The sequence below is a fragment of the Schistocerca serialis genome, chromosome 3 (assembly GCF_023864345.2).
Source record: "Schistocerca serialis cubense isolate TAMUIC-IGC-003099 chromosome 3, iqSchSeri2.2, whole genome shotgun sequence".
NCBI lineage: Eukaryota > Metazoa > Arthropoda > Insecta > Orthoptera > Acrididae > Schistocerca > Schistocerca serialis.
The window spans coordinates 310460819-310478086 of record NC_064640.1 but is presented as its reverse complement, the minus strand read 5'-3'; the positions used below and the strand labels follow the sequence as shown (position 1 = coordinate 310478086).

The 17268-nt window shown below is 43.7% G+C and overlaps 1 protein-coding gene across 1 annotated transcript in view; it reads left to right on the top strand.

The window, feature by feature from the left end:
- Positions 1-278: 278 nt before the first annotated feature.
- LOC126471596 (uncharacterized) overlaps positions 279-17268 on the top strand; it is a 100852-nt gene continuing 83862 nt past the window's right edge. Inside the window, exon 1 of the mRNA XM_050099832.1 lies at positions 279-368. Coding sequence (XP_049955789.1) covers positions 284-368 — 85 coding nt within the window. The 5' untranslated portion in view covers positions 279-283. The remainder of the gene's footprint in view (positions 369-17268) is intronic.

Below are 17268 nucleotides of genomic sequence, written 5' to 3'. Positions count from 1 at the left end.
TTCTCTCTCGCTCAGTTCCTCGTTGACACTTTTCTCTGTTGATTGCGAAGCTCTCTGTTCGTACGATAGTGCAGTAGTGTTCTCGAAGTGGAAGCCACATTTCTGATGTCGACGATCCGGAGGTTCCGGTTTCAGAGTAGGAGCGTCGGGTAATTGTTGCTGTCGGTTTCCCGAAAGTCCCGCTATACGCGGGCGCGTCGGTTTTTGCGGGCGCGTGGTGGGGCTGGGTGCTGGCGGCTGGCCGCGAGGAGCAGTGACCGCGCGAGCCAGAGGCTGCCCAACCATGGCCGTGACCGCGCCGCTGCCGCTGCCGCTGCTGCTGCTCCTGGTGCTCGCGGTGGGCGCACACCTCGCCGCAGCAGCCTCCGGTAAGTGCACACTGCCTACATCACTTTTCTTTACTGGCTAACGTCGTATTGCGTGTGTCAAGCTTTTGGTTTCGTCGGACGTAAAACCAGTGAATTTAGCCAGTTGGTGGAAAGGTAGGACCATTAGCTTGAAAAAAATAACTAATGGTTCCACCTTGCCCTCAGTCGGCTGGGTTCAATCATTTGTTCCCTGATCCGTGTATATGATTTCTTTGTCTCTCCTAGTAGTTCTATGACATTTGCTTCCTCGTATTCTTGGGTACGCAATTCTCGGGGTTTTAATAGTTTTTGTTTTAAAAGCCTCTACAGGGTGTCCCAGGAGGCATGGTCAATTTTCCGGGATATGACACGAACGATAATTGGAAGCAAAAAAGTCCAGAAAACATGGGCTCTAAAATTCATACCTTAAGAGCCATCAGAACTTCATCTTCCATACTGTGAAACAAATCTCTTCTACTGCAAGCTCTTTGTTTTCCATATTCTGTGAGGAGATAGTATGTACAGAAAGGTAAAAATAAAAAATTGTCTGCAATTTTGTCATATGATGACATGATGGAGACCGTGGCTGTTGTTTGAAGACAAATGTTGATGATGTTGGGACAGCAACCAGCCACAAATTTACTTTCAGTTCCTTTATTCAAAGGGTACCGTTACCGGTTTCGAATCGTTGTGATTCATCCTCAGACGGTTTACATGCTTTCTTTATGACATGTGGTGTGTTTTTTACAGATTAATTTCCTAAAATATAAATAATACATAATTTTAAACACGCCACACACAGATGGTTGCGTTATGGATTTTCGTTGCATGTGACTTACGTGAAACGTCGGTTTCGAGTGTTTGTTTTCATAAAATTCGTCCAATTTCACGTAAGTCACACGGAACGAAAATCTGTAACGCAACCATCTGTGTGTGGCGTGTTTATAATTATGTATTATTTATATTTTAGGACAATTAATCTGTAAAAAACACACCACATGTCATAAAGAAAGCATGTAAACCGTCTGAGGATGAATCACAACGATTCGAAACCGGTAACGGTACCCTTTGAATAAAGGAACTGAAAGTAAATTTGTGGCTGGTTGCTGTCCTAAAACCATCTACACTTGTCTCGAAGAATTGTGTAGTAAATATGGGCTCTAAAATGTGTACCTTAAGAGATATGAGCACATGTTCAGTAGAATTAAGTTTCACAATAGCGAAGAAGAGCAACTGCCCATAGCGCTTAAAGTATGCACTTTCGAGTCCATGTTTACTGGACGTTTTTTCTTGTTTCGTCCAGGCTACCACATCTCAAAATACGTAAAGCGAAGAGCTTGCAGTAGGAGAAATTTGTAAGCGTAGACTTCTCCGGCCGTTGCCATTGTCAATAATATTCTTCTGGGTTGTTGACCGCACTGTCAGTATATAAAATATTCCGATGTTTCGGCCACAATTGCAAGTGACCTTCCTCAGGGCTGTGCTGAGCTGACAATGCGGACAACAGCCCAGAAGAATTTTATTGGCTACAAGAGATTTGTTTCGTAGTATCGTCGATGAAGAAGTGTCCATAATTCTTAAGGTATGCATTTTAGATCACATCTTTACTAGAATTTCTTGCTTCGATTGATCGTGTTCGTCACATCCCTAAATATGATCATTCCTCCTGGGACACTCTGTATACAATACCTTAGGGTGTCTCATTTATGTTGATCACCCCAAATAACTTTTTGTATAGAAGGAAAATAAATCATGTTTCAAGCAAATGTCGTTTAGCTATCAAGGTGACATTAGCCAGCGCAACTGGCATGCTTGCAACTTCGTTCATTGCGAAGGTCCGAACACCAGTACGTCTTTTTTAAATTGCATCCGATATTTTTTTAATTGCTAATTCACTGTTTCTTTCTCAAGGCCTGTTGGGAAACATGCCATAGTGTACCATTCACGTAAAGATGACGTTATTAAAAACGTAGTACAAAAGTGACTTTGACTCTCCTGTGTTAGTGTTAGTACACAGTGAATGTATATTGGAGAGCTCTTTGTCTAAGATTACCAGTGGAGGCACGAAATCATACATATACATTAATAAACAAACTGAAGGGAAGAACATGAAATGAGTGCATGTGAAACATGTAGACAGACGAATAGGTTATAGATGGACCAAGGAAGTCCTTTACTCGGCTCCAGAGCTGTTAAAAGATCGAGATACGACCTAATGGGAGCCATATAGAAAAGATGTAGGAGGAGGAATGATACATGCTATTGAAGACCGTAATGGGTATAAATATCTAGAAGAGGCCTTTACCCAGTAGTGAATGCTATAGATGCCAGTGTGATTTTGTGTGTGTGTGTGTGTGTGTGTGTGTGTGTGTGTGTGTGTGTGAGAGAGAGAGAGAGAGAGAGAGAGAGAGAGAGAGAGAGAGAGAGAGAATTTACAAGCGGAAAGCAGAAAGTGTAAGCTATCTCGCCATTTTCGCACTTTGGGCTTCCATGTTATATCCAATACAATACGTGTCAGGATGTGTGGTGGCAGCGTAACTATTGGGAACAGTTGCAGTTATTAGAATGGTCTCCAGTTTCAACTACTAGGCTCTACTTTTCTTTATTCTTTTCTTGAAATTTTCGTCCTTACAATCCAACAGTACGCTTAGCCATGAAGTATGCAGTGCCTGTGCTGGGCAGCAACTGAAAAAAGAAAAAAATAAATAAAATAAAAAATGAAGTTCAAGCTTCGTCAGAAATATTTTAGGGAATGCGTAAAAGCGTAAACCTAGCTTGGCGGACAGCTAACTGAACTCCGCAAGTAGACCATCTTAAAAAACTACATGCGCTTCCTCACCGATAAACTGTTGTGTCGTAATTCAACATAATATGGAAAATTCAACATACTCCATAAACGAAATGGTTGGCGGAGAAGAGGAAGCACTGAATGAGAGTGAGCTGCAGAAACGAACAACAACGATCAGCTCCCTTATGAGAACGAATGTACAAGAACAGCTCAGGATGTATTGGATGGAAATGCTAAGCGATTATTACTGACCATTCTCTAACTCATGGATTTGACAGAATTATGCATCTGATACAATCTGACACGGTACATGGTTGCTGTGTGAGGATGCAGACACTGAAATGTAGATGGCAGCCAGCCGCATTGGAACTCCTCTTTCGGGATGTATCAGTTACAGAGAAACCGGTGCATCCCACGCGGAACCTCCGGTGGGGCAGGTTCTGTTTTCCGTGGGCGCTAAGTGCCTTCCAGCGACCCGCGCACTCGAGGGCGATGGCCCTTCGAGGCAAAGGGCCATTGTGAAAGCTGATCACCTGGCCTCGCCAATTCGCCTGAAAAACAGGGATGAGGCATTGTCGGACGCTGATAGAGCAACTGAGCCAGCACGACAGTTCTCTCCTGTTCCAAATGTGGCCACCTTTCAGCATGATAATGCTCATTCGCTAAGTTATTTTGTAACTGTCGAGAGCCCCATTGTTACTCAGAAGATGGTGCTCTTATGAAAACGTCACTTAGAAACAGAAATATTTAAAGAAATATGTTGAAAGAAAAGCCGCTCAAATCTTTTGTTTAGATTAGATTTACTTTCATTCCAATTGATCCGTAGTGATGAGATCCTGCAGGATGTAGAACATGTCAGAAAAACAATAATGCATGACAAATATTTACAACTAAATCAAATAAGCTAGTGTACCTCTTTTTTTAATGAACACTTTATGACAGGATCATTTTACAACACTCATTTACCAAGATCGTGCTAACGCACTGAGTTTAAAACTTAAAAAAATGTTTTCTTTTATTTATAAGGTAATGATCATATAATAGAACTACTCCAATACTCAAAATCTTGTACCTGGCTGCACGTTCAGAGACCGTGAATAGTTACAATTGAAAGAAAATCAGCCCTCGGTCACTATTTTTAACAAATTAACCTGGTTTCGACACTGCTAGGAGTGTCTTCCTCAGAATTTAAATCAAATAATGGTCTATATTCTATAACATGGTCACAGAATTTTGACTAAAAACGTATGATAGAGTATAAGTACGGAAATGTCGTGAAAGACTGGCAGTACTTATATGTCATTTATAAAATAATAAGTATGCCAAAAGGGCATTAGTCACAAAAATATTAAAGATAAAGAAAACTGTGATGGCGGGCCACTAAGGGCTGCTCGTTACTTGCGTGGTGCAGGTTGCAAAACGGACTCTTGATTTAAATTCTGAGGAAGACACTCCTAGCAGCGTCGAATCCAGGTTAATTTGTTAAAAATAGTGACCGAGGGCTGATTTTCTTTCAACTGTACTACAATACTTATTTACAATGAACATATTACTGCACTTAAAGGGTGCAGAAGTTAGAGTGTACTTTGTATATACACATACTCACAAATGATTTGTCTAAAAATAAGAAATAAAACAGATTAACCACCATCTTAGAATTTTAAAGAGTAGTGGAAGACATTTGTTTGGTGGGTTGTGTAGACTGTGCAGTCTCATGTTTTTTGCATGATTTCGAGCATCATTCAAACGCGAGTCAAACGTTTCGCTAATGTGTTTTATATCTTACTTTTACACAAATCATTTCACAAGACATGAACCCCCCTTTTTTGAAAATATCATTATAGCCATTTTTTTCATAGTTAAATATCACACCAATGTAACTTTTTATGCGCAACATAGTTAAGCTTTGAAGAAGTGAACTTTTTGACACTTCGTTTACATAGCTAGCAGCACTTCTTTGCGAAATATTTCAATTTTCCTCCACACAAAAATTAAGTTTTTCTTAATTACTCTGATTACTTTCAGCAAATTAAACCCTTTTCTGCAAAACTAGACTTCACGGTGGTCAGCTTGACATCAGATTTGTCCATTTCCCACTCATTGGTTACGGAAATTCGGGCAAAAATCCATTGTGTAATTTTCTTTTCAATCACCCTTATTACTTTCAAGCAATCAAATACTGTTTTACGAAACTAGACCTCACCCTCCTCAGTTCGATATCCATTTTCTCCATTTCCCACCCTTCTTTTGGCTACGAAAATTCGAACAAAAATCCATTGTATGATTTCTAGGGAATCTTGTCTTCGCTCCTGTCAAACACTTTGCAATAAATAGTTTGCACTTGGAAAATCTACAAGGGTATGGCATGCGAGATGGGTGACAACTATCCCGGGTATAGGTGGCAGTCGCCTCAAAACAGAGTCCGCATCAATGAGTTTAGTATTTGCAACATCGTATCCAATACTTATACACCGTGCGAGGCGGTACACTGTTTGGAACACTGGACTCATATGCGGGAGAACGCTGTTCAAATCCCCATCTGACCATCCAGATTTTGATTTTTTTGTGGTTTTCCTAAATCGCTGAAGGAGAATTCCAGGACAGCGCCTTTCAAAACAACAAAGCCGATTTCCTTTCCTATATCTGAGCTTGTGCTCAGTCTCTAATGGCATCATTGCCAACAGAACATTAAACCCTAACCCTACTTCCTATCAAAACTCATGTGCTCGATCCACTTGGGAGGCATCAACCAGAGGTTCCGTCTCATCTGCGAAAGCCTTGACTACTGATTTTTGAAACCTCATTATTGAAAAGTAAAACCCGCTTGAAAGGAAGGAAGATTAGTATTTTACGTCCAGTCGTCAAAGACATTATTAGGGACCCAGCACAAGCTCGAATTAAGGATGACTGACGAGGGTCTGTCTACCGCCAGCGTCGGTGTGGTTTTTAGGCAGATTTTCACATCCGACTAGGTGGATAGCGGGCTGCTACCCACGTCCCGCCTCAGATATATGATTCACAAACATTTTGAAAACTTTCTCACACTTTCACAGGGGATAATGCTAGGCTGCAAACATATGGGGTTCACAGACCGGGGGAAGGCGTGGCAACGGGAAGGACATACGTTCATCCTCCACCAGTAACATTGCTAAATCGAAACTAGAATACCGACCACTTGAAGACACTGGGTAAGTCCAGAAAAAGGAAGGAGGCCACTGAAAAGTAGGGCAGGAATTAACTAGTGACATGAAGCAGATACTTGGGTACAAGGGTACACGCATGCATGTGTTTTACTTAGGCTAATCATCGCTTGTACAGATTCCATCAGTCATTCTGGAGGCCTCTTCAGCCACATAATTCCGATCTTCTGACTCAAATTGTGGATACATAACACATCCCTACCTTTTGGTTCAAATACAATCGAGGAAAGATAGAATTTTGTTTTATTAAATTTCCGTTACTTTTTTGGTAATAGTAGTAATATCTGTTTTGTATTAGGCGTCGTAGATTTCTCGGTGGCACATGTATATATTCGACAAAATAATCCGATCTAAGTGGAATATAAGTATGTATAGCGTCCTAGGTCTCACGAAAGTACACTCACAAGTACAAATACTACATCTCAGACAAGTAGTGCTGCAAATACGACACGTGCATAAACAACATTTTCACTTATGAAATTAGCAGATTTGTTAGTTATTTTCGAAAAGCATTTTTAACTTTCAGAGCTACCATTGGGTTCATCTACATTATTATTTCGCTATTCACCGAACGGTGTGTCCACTCTCAGATGACGCAGGGGAAGGAGGATTGTCGATTTCACTTCGAATAAGCTCGATTTCTCTACTTTTATTGCTATGTGAAATGTATGTGTGAGGAATTTATAGGTTTTGTCTGATACCGGAGCTCCCCTCTCTCAATTTTGAGATTCAACAGCTGCGTGACGCAGTCTAGTAGAGACTCCCGCAGGGGTTTGTTAAGCATTTCTGCAAGGCTCTCGCGCTGACCTACCTGACTTGTAACGCTTACTCATCTCTTCTCTAGGCTTTCCAATAATTCGTCTTAGCAAGTCTCCGAGACTGGCGAACAATGCTCATGAATACTTAGGACGAATGTTTTGTCACCGACCTCCGCGGATGATTTTCCTTCCATAGGATTGTTCCAGTAAATACCAGTCTAGTCTCTAGTATCTACACTGGTGTCCAAAATTAAAGCAACAATAAAAAATTTTGCAAGTTTGCGTTTATTTTGCCACAAAACACTATAAACAGGTGATACTTTAAGTAGAAACAATCTAAAGAATACAGAACGCAAACAACTGCTACATGCATACCTGTAGACAAAAACGTGCTTCGTTTTTTTTCAACTTAACGGATTTGCACACACATTCCGACAACTGGTTAATGTGCTATGGGGTGTGAGCCGGCAGAAGTGACCGTGCGGTTAAAGGCGCTGCAGTCTGGAACCGCAAGACCGCTACGGTCGCAGGTTCGAATCCTGCCTCGGGCATGGATGTTTGTGATGTCCTTAGGTTAGTTAGGTTTAACTAGTTCTAAGTTCTAGGGGACTAATGACCTCAGCAGTTGAGTCCCATAGTGCTCAGAGCCATTTGAACCATTTTTATGGGGTGTGACCACCTCTGGCAGCAGTACAGGCCTGACAACGACGGTGCATGCTGAGAATGATGTCATCAGTCTCATGTTGAGGCAATAACGCCCATTCTTCCTGTAGAGCTGCTCGCAAGTCTTGGAGAATAGTTCGTCGATGCTGGCGTGATGTAATCCGTCTCCCTAGTGCATCCCAGACATGCTCCACGGAATTCAAATCGACAGAGCGAACAGGTCACGCCATGTGTGCAATATCTTCAGTTTCCAAGAAATCATCAGCCCCCTGTGCTCTATGAGGTCGAGCATTATCGTCCATCAGTACGGAATCTGTGCCCACAGCACCTCGCAACAACTGCACATGAGGTCCCAAGATCTCGTAACAGTAGCTGACAGCAGTTAAACCGCCACAGTGCCTGACAGCAGTTAAACCTTGATTATTTAACTGTGCAATTTCTTGAAGAGATGTTCCAATGGTCAACATAATCCCAGCCCACACCATTAGGGATCATCCTCGATATCGGTCTCTTTCCGCAATGTTTGCATCACGAAATCGTGTTCTGCGTTCACTCCAAATACGACTCCGTCGATAATCACTCTCCAGAGCAAACCGGGACTCATCTGTCAAAAGAAAATCGACCGTCCAGGTAGCATGTTGACGACTCCACTCTAGACGTTCCCTTCTGTGAAGACGCGTCAGAGCTACACATACGGCATGTCTCCGACAATAAAGCCACTCTACCAAAACCTTCTTACCGTTTGCCTCGATACGATACGTCCAATGGACGCTGCGAGGTCAGATGCCGCTTGCCGTGCAGCACTAAGGCGGTACCGTCGTGAGCTTACAGCCAAATAACGGTCCTTTCTTTCTGATGTCACACGTGGTCGGGCCGCCCTGGTCTTTGGGATACAGTTTCGGTCTCTATAAACTGTAGCCACATCCGAATAGCAACAGAACGATTCACATTAAGCCATCGGGACACATCAGTTTGCGAATGTCCTGCTTCCATCCTTCCTTTGGCCCTCCACCGGAGAGAGACTGGTAGGCGTTTTCTCTGTACCGTACTGCACCGTCAGTGACTCTGTACACAGTGATTGTGGATGTGGGACTACCCGGCAAAAACTACCCCGTTTGATAGGTGCACAGCCGTCATCGTTGGCGTGGTTGTCCGTTGACCGGAGTGTCGTATTCCGTGCAGAACACGATCGCACGGACACCTGTTGACAGTTTGTATGATTATATCGTTCATACAGGACGGAGGAACAGCGGTTTGTTGCTTTAATTTTTGACACCAGTGTACTTAAATCTTTGTGGATGGGTATCCCTAGACATCAAACATTTTTGAAGGATTCCAATGACAGATCACCAAAGTAACAGTAAAAAATATGGAATCTCAATATTGTATCTTTTCCTCCTTTTTCTGTACAAAGATGCTTTCAGCTAGATTTAACTACTAAATATTTTTGTGTGAATTTACATTACTTTGAAATTACAATGAAATGACAACCATTAGCTGCTTACAGGCGTTGACATACGTCAACGGGGCCAGATGAAAATGTGTACCCCGACCGGAACTCGAACCCGGGATCTCCTGCTTACATGGCAGACGCTCTATCCATCTTTTTTTTTTTGACCTCATTTTGTTCTGTATTGCTCGTTGAATTTGTTCGGGGCGGACGTCCGATGACACCCATTCAGGTTCTTCGTTGATCTGTTCACTCAGTTTTTTTATTGCAGAGGGTTTCTAACCCTCTGACCGAGCACGCTGAGCTACCGTGCTGGCTATCCATCTGAGCCTCCGAGGACACAGAGGATAGTGCGACTGCAGGGACTTATCTCTGTCATGCCTCCCGCGACAACGTATTGTCCCGCACTACATTCGAAGTGCCCCCGCCCATTATACTCATTTCTCGCGGCGCGTTGCCGATTCCCGTAAGAGTTCGGGCACTTTTTGTGCATCCGCACAGAAGAAGAAGATGGTCAAGTGGCCGGTGAGCCTTAACTATATATATATATATATATACTAAGATGGTATCTGTTCTTTCGGACATGTCCTTACATAACATGTACTTTGGCAGTGGTAGAATCTTTCTGTAGTCAGCCGGAAATGCTGGTTCAAAATGGTTCAAATGGCTCTGAGCACTATGGGACTCAACATCTGAGGTCATCAGTCACCTAGAACTTAGAACTACTCAAACCTAACTAACCTAAGGACATCACACACATCCATGCCCGAGGCAGGATTCGAACCTGCGACCGTAGCGGTAGCGCGGTTCCAGACTGGAGCACCTAGAGCCGCTCGGCCACACCGGCCGGGAAATGCTGGTTCTCTAAATTTTCTCAATAGTGTTTCACGAAAAGAAATTCGTCTCCCCTCCAGGGATTCCCATTTGAGTTCACGAAGCATCCCCGAAATACTCACGATTTGATAGAATCTACCGATAAGAAGTCTAGCAGCACGCCTCTGAATTGTTTCAATATCTTGCTTTAATTCGACCTGTGAGGCGGGGGGGGGGGGGGGGGGGCAGTGGCAGGAAACCCAAACACTGAAGCAGTACTCAAATAGTGGGTTGCGTGGGTTGCACTAATGCTCTACTCATGGTCTCCTTTATAAATCAGCTACATTTTCCTAGAATTCTCCCAATAAACCGAAGTCGACAATTAGCCTGCTCTGCTACCGACATTACGTACTTATTCCATTCATATCGCACTGCACTGTTGCGCCTAGATATTTAATCGACGTGATACAACTAATACAGTATTCGAACATTACAGGAGTGTTTTTCCTACTCATCTGCGTTAACTCACATTTTCTGTATTTAGAGCAAGCTACCATTCATCACACCAACTGGAAGATCCATCTAAGTCATCATGTGTAGCCCGGCCGGCTAGCCGCGCGGTCTAACGCGCTACTTCCCGAGCGTATTAGTGTCGAGGTCTGGTGTGCCGGCCAGTCTGTGGATGGTTTTTAAGGCGGTTTTCCATCTCCACCGGCGAATGCGGGCTGGTTCCCCTTATTCCGCCTCAGTTACACTATATCGGCGATTGCTGCGCAAACACTGTCTCCACGTACGCGTACACCATAATTATTCTACCACGCAAACATTTGGGGTACACTCGTCTGGTATAAGACGTTCCCGGGAGGGCCACTGGGGGCCGAACCGCCCTGGGTTCGGTGTGGGGCGGCGGTGGGGTGGGTGGACTGCTGTGGCCTGTTGTGAACCACTGAGGGCTACGGCGGGACGAAGCCTCTCCGTCGTTTCTAGCTCCCCGGTTCAATACACACATACACACACACATCCTGTGTCGTCCTGCAGTCACTCGACAACGACACTGTCCGGGAGACTACAACGTCATCAACAAACAGTCGCAGACTGCTGCTCACTGTGTCCGTGAGGTAGATCAAATGGTTCAAATAGCTCTCAGCACCATGAGACTTAACATCTGAGGTGATCAGTTCCCTAGAACTTAGTACTACTTAAATCTAACGAATCTAAGGACATCACACACATCCATGCCCGAGGCAGGATTCGAACCTGCAGCCGTAGCGGTCGCGCGGTTACGGACTGAAGCGCCTAGAACCGCTCGGTCACACAGGCCGGCCAGCTTGCAAAAAACCTACTATAAAACCTCACTCAAACTCCATCAATTGCAAAAATCGTTCACGCCTACATTGTCACGGCATGGTAGCGATGTTGCAGACTCACATGGGACTCTGTATACTCTTATAACCAGGAATAACACAATAACCTCGTCAGTCTGGTTTATTAAATCACAAATCACTTTTTAACAATTATGTTAGCAAAGCGTCTACCCAGGCTCACACTCAGAAGTAATGCATAATTAAAGTTTGGTTATACCAATGTCCAAATGTGCTTAGTGGGGTGCACGTCCCGTAATTATTCCCAAGTCCAGTGAAGTTCAGTATCTCCAAGTGAAGTCGCTAGATTTCCGCCGAGCAGCCAGGTAACCTCGAGTGGTGCGGCGAGTCATCCACAAGCAGCTGGAACACGGCGTAATGCACTTCCCGATGAGAACTGTCGTTTGCGGCGGCGGCCGGGCTTATATAAGGCTTGCTAGTTAATGGAGCCGTAGGCTGGGGTCGCTGTTTTCCAGGGAAAACCAATCGCAATGTTTCCTGGCGTAGTCAATTGCTGTGTGTTGACAAACGCGCGCGCGAAGGCGGCCAGCGATGGTAGCCGCGAGCCGCCCGCAGAAGTGCGGCCAGCGATGTATTTCTCGGCCACGTAAGGGAGCGTGCGTGTGAAGACGGCCAGCGATGGAAGCAGCGGGCCGCCCAGAGAAGTGCGGCCAGCGATGTATTTGGCGGCCGCGTACTGGAGCGCGTTGTTCGGTGCTTGTTAGAAGTGGTGTATACCACATATACCACAGCAAACTAGCTGCTATGAGCTCTGGAGGTGAACAATTGATGCCGAAACTTACTACACTACACGGCTGATAGCGCACTTCCTGGTTTTTTCACAGTGCTGCATATTTTATCATCACCTTAGCTGCTCTCTTGTAGTATCCTATGCAAGTATAGCATGGTTCAAATGGCTCTAAGCACTGTAGGACTTAAAATCTGAGTTCATCAGTGCCCTAGACTTAGAACTACTTAAACCTAACTAACCTAAGGTCATCACACACATCCATGCCCGAAGCAGGATTCGAACCTGCGACCGTAGCAGCAGCTCGGTTCCGGACTGAAGCACCTAGAACCACTAGGTCACAGTGGCCGGCAATTATAGCATGCCTCAGTCACTTACGTCAAGGTGTTCTTTTTTCATTTTCCAGGAGTGCATTTGCGAATTTGTAGTTAGGGGCCGCCACTGACTTGATTTGAAAATTCCACCAGTTAGCCCAAAATAGTGGGTTTAAAATGCTAACTTCTCGATTAAATCTTCATATGAATGGGTTTCAGTTTTAGCCACGGCCCGTGTCTGGGGAATATGGTAAATGCGTGATGGGGCATCGGCACATTCTGCTGCTGACGCGAGACTGCATCTAACGCGGTAGTATCCTCCAACATGGACAGCCCGAGCAGAACCTGCACAGTGCCCTCCGAGACCACCTGACCGCAATCCTTTGGAATTTTCTCTCTGTGATCATCTCAAAAGTGAAATGTACAGCACGCCCGTTGATATGCTTGAAGAACTGGAAACAATGTGCATAGTCTTATCCAGATCCACGATATGATTCGAAGAGGTTTGAAAGAATTCCTAATGATAAACACTGTAACAGAATTTACGATGTGATTCGAAGGTGCTTCAAAGCATTCCTAACGATAAACATTATAACTCTACGTTATCAAGAGTTACGATATGATTCGAAGGTGTTTGAAAGAGTTCCTAACGATAAACATTATAACTGTATTTGACAGTGTCACGAAAATAGTGTCACGTGTAGTTGTATTGTTTATCATTTTACCCTAATGTTTTTTTTCTTTCGTCATTTCCTTTCATTCCCCTCGCCCCATATGGGCAGGGTGGACCGTCAGCGGTGCAACATTCAGCTCTTCAGTCAAAAGCTTATTCTTTTTTAAAATAAAAAAGACGAAAAACAAACATAATTACCCAGGGACGTGGCTCAGTGGTTAGCATACTGCGTTCAGATTCTGGAGGACGACGGTTCAAGCCTGCGTCCGGCCATCCTGATTTCGGTTTACCGTGATTTTCCTAAATCGCTACGGGCAAATGCCGTGATGGTTCCTTTGAAATGACATGGCCGACTTCCTTTTCCGTCCTTCCCTAATCCGATGGGACCGATGACTTCGCTGTTTGGTCCCTTCCCCCAATCGACCTACCAACCAACCAAACATAATTAAACGTGCAATGTTTACAGATGGTTTAAAAAGGATAAAAAACGATGAATTTTATTGACGTCTGCATAAAAATCATTAATACTGTTTGTTCCTTTTTTAGTTAGAATCAAATAACCAAAAGCTAAAAAACAAAAATATATACGTTTTAAAAACACATTGCACAAACGTGACATTCTTCTGCGAAAAAGCACTGCATTTTCACGTAAGGAGGGAAACAACCGGAACTATAAACATTTATTTAAAAATCATTACAGCCATAGTTATTAATATCCAGAGCCAAAATTTTGGGCGTGTAAAGAAAAAGAGCTTTATTTTAACAGAATAATATAATAAAACAAGCAGTATTACTATTTTGCCAGAAATTTGAATTTTTAATTTATTTATTGACTTTTTTTATAAATATCCATAACTCACATTCTAATCATGCAATGAATTTGAAAATGTTCTTGTAGTATCCGAAGACGGTTACAAGATCACTGAACTATAGCCGTTAATTTTTGGTTCAAATCGTATTATTGACAGAGTTTTGAATTTTGCACATCCACAATTAAGCTTCTTTTTCTACATACAGTTCTATAAAAATGAGAATTTCAGCGCAGGATCTTGCATTTTTTAGTTTCAGTGAAACAGAAACATGTTTCAAACAGATCCTGAAAATTATATAGCTTTAGCGCTATACTTCTTGAGGAAAGGCTGCTAACAATACAAAAAATGTAAAACCGAGAAAATGGGTTTGAAAGATTTCTTCTCATACTTCTACATGTAATAAACTTACCTCAATTTTAAAATCCTCCATACCGATACTTTTCATCCTCAAGATTTCTCTTCTCCCTCCTTCTCCTTCGAATTCGGCTAGTCTATACATGTAGGTAAGACAGTGATCACTCAGCTTTTTTGACGCTGCTCTCATCGATGGTGTAAAATGCTTTCGTTGTAAACACACCTGGATCTATACAAAGTCTCTTCAGCACTTCAATTCTGTCATTATTTCCGTCATTAAAACAGAAAACTGCATCACAGACACCTATTTCGAGTGATTCAAGTCCACAGAATGTCCTCTTTGAGCAGCTAATCCAAATTAAGCTATTGAGGCTTTCAATTGCATTCTGTGTCTTCCCATTAAGACACTTCCTCGGTTAATCCTGGTTTGCAAGAAACCTGACTGTGGGCTTTATTGTGTTCATAACAGATTCTGGTAATGTGAATATGTCTCATTTCTTCTGTTGTACTTCCACCAATCGACTTTCGGACACAGATTATGCATTGGTGCATTATGCAGCGGATATTTTGTGGAAAAAAATTATCCCACTCAGCACGCCTCATTGCCTCGAAATTGTTTGTGTTTTTCCTGATAGCTCTCCCATGAAATAACTGAGGAGAACCAATTTCTTTCAGGGTAAGGCTGTCTTTTCCTCCTAGTGGCTTTCCATCCTCAAGCATGAAACTTGTCAGCCAAACATATGGATACCAGCCAAAGATATAGATGTCAGCCACAAATATCGAAGGAAAATACGAGGGCAGTTCAATAAGTAATGCAACACATTTTTTTTCTCGGCCAATTTTGGTTGAAAAAACCGGAAATTTCTTGTGGAATATTTTCAAACATTCCCGCTTCGTCTCGTATAGTTTCATTGACTTCCGACAGGTGGCAGCGCTGTACGGAGCTGTTAAAATGGCGCCTGTAACGGATGTGCGTTGCAAACAACGGGCAGTGATCGAGTTTCTTTTGGCGGAAGACCAGGGCATCTCAGATATTCATAGGCGCTTGCAGAATGTCTACGGTGATCTGGCAGTGGACAAAAGCACGGTGAGTCGTTGGGCAAAGCGTGTGTCATCATCGCCGCAAGGTCAAGCAAGACTGTCTGATCTCCCGCGTGCGGGCCGGCCGTGCTCAGCTGTGACTCCTGCAATGGCGGAGCGTGCTAACACACTCATTCGAGATGATCGACGGATCACCATCAAACAACTCAGTGCTCAACTTCACATCTCTGTTGGTAGTGCTGTCACAATTGTTCACCAGTTGGGATATTCAAAGGTTTGTTCCCACTGGGTCCCTCGTTGTCTAACCGAACACCATAAAGAGCAAAGGAGAACCATCTGTGCGGAATTGCTTGCTCGTCATGTGGCTGAGGGTGACAATTTCTTGTCAAAGATTGTTACAGGCGATGAAACATGGGTTCATCACTTCGAACCTGAAACAAAACGGCAATCAATGGAGTGGCGCCACACCCACTCCCCTACCAAGAAAAAGTTTAAAGCCATACCCTCAGCCGGTAAAGTCATGGTTACAGTCTTCTGGGACGCTGAAGGGGTTATTCTGTTCGATGTCCTTCCCCATGGTCAAACTATCAACTCTGAAGTGTATTGTGCTACTCTTCAGAAATTGAAGAAACGACTTCAGCGTGTTCGTAGGCACAAAAATCTGAACGAACTTCTCCTTCTTCATGACAACGCAAGACCTCACACAAGTCTTCGCACCCGAGAGGAGCTCACAAAACTTCAGTGGACTGTTCTTCCTCATGCACCCTACAGCCCCGATCTCGCACCGTCGGATTTCCATATGTTTGGCCCAATGAAGGACGCAATCCGTGGGAGGCACTACGCGGATGATGAAGAAGTTATTGATTCAGTACGACGTTGGCTCCGACATCGACCAGTGGAATGGTACCGTGCAGGCATACAGGCTCTCATTTCAAGGTGGCGTAAGGCCGTAGCATTGAATGGAGATTACGTTGAAAAATAGTGTTGTGTAGCTAAAAGATTGGGGAATAACCTGGTGTATTTCAATGCTGAATAAAACAATTCCTGTTTCAGAAAAAAAATGTGTTGCATTACTTATTGAACTGCCCTCGTACTATTTACACTCTCAAAAAATCCACTGAATCAAGTAGTTTCCCAAATTTAGGAAAATGTGGAGATGTCTGCCAGTGCAGAGTTGAACAGTTTAATATTTTAAAGGCATTTCTTCGCTGCTATCATGATAAAATACACACACAACATGGATTAAAAATGGCTCTGAGCACTATGGGACTTAACTTCTGAGGTCATCAGTCCCCTAGAACTTAGAACTACTTAAACCCAACTAACCTAAGGACATCACACACATCCATGCCCGAGGCAGGATTCGAACCTGCGACCGTAGCAGTCGCGCGGTTCCGGACTGAGCGCCTAGAACCGCTAGACCACCGCAGCCGGGGCGGGTTGGGAATTGGTATCAAGAGGAATGGGGGATTGATGGAGAGGGAAACGGAGAGGGCAGCCCTGATGTGGAGTGGGACTGACGGGAAAGAGCTGTAGTCTATAGGAAGGATAAATATCGGGGTGGATCTCATTAATACCGGGGAGGATCTCATTTGCCGGGAGAGGGAGTAGGTTGAAGTTGCGTTCAGACAGGATATGGAGCATGTGTAGATATAAGGACCCTGGGCTGAGTTTGTAAAAAAGGATGAATCGTATAACTGAGGCGGTAAATGGGGACCAGCCCAGTATTCACCTAGGGGGTGTGGAAAACCGCCTAAAAACCACGTCCAGGCTGGCCTCATCGTTAATCTGCCGGGCGAATTCGATGCGGGGCCGGCGCGCCTATCCGATTCCAGGAAGCAGAGCATTAGCGCTGTCAGCTAAACTGGTGGGTCACAAGTGATGAAGTATAAACAGTGTAAATATCCTGACTGTACCTGTTCTCTATGAGTGCTCATCATCTCTGG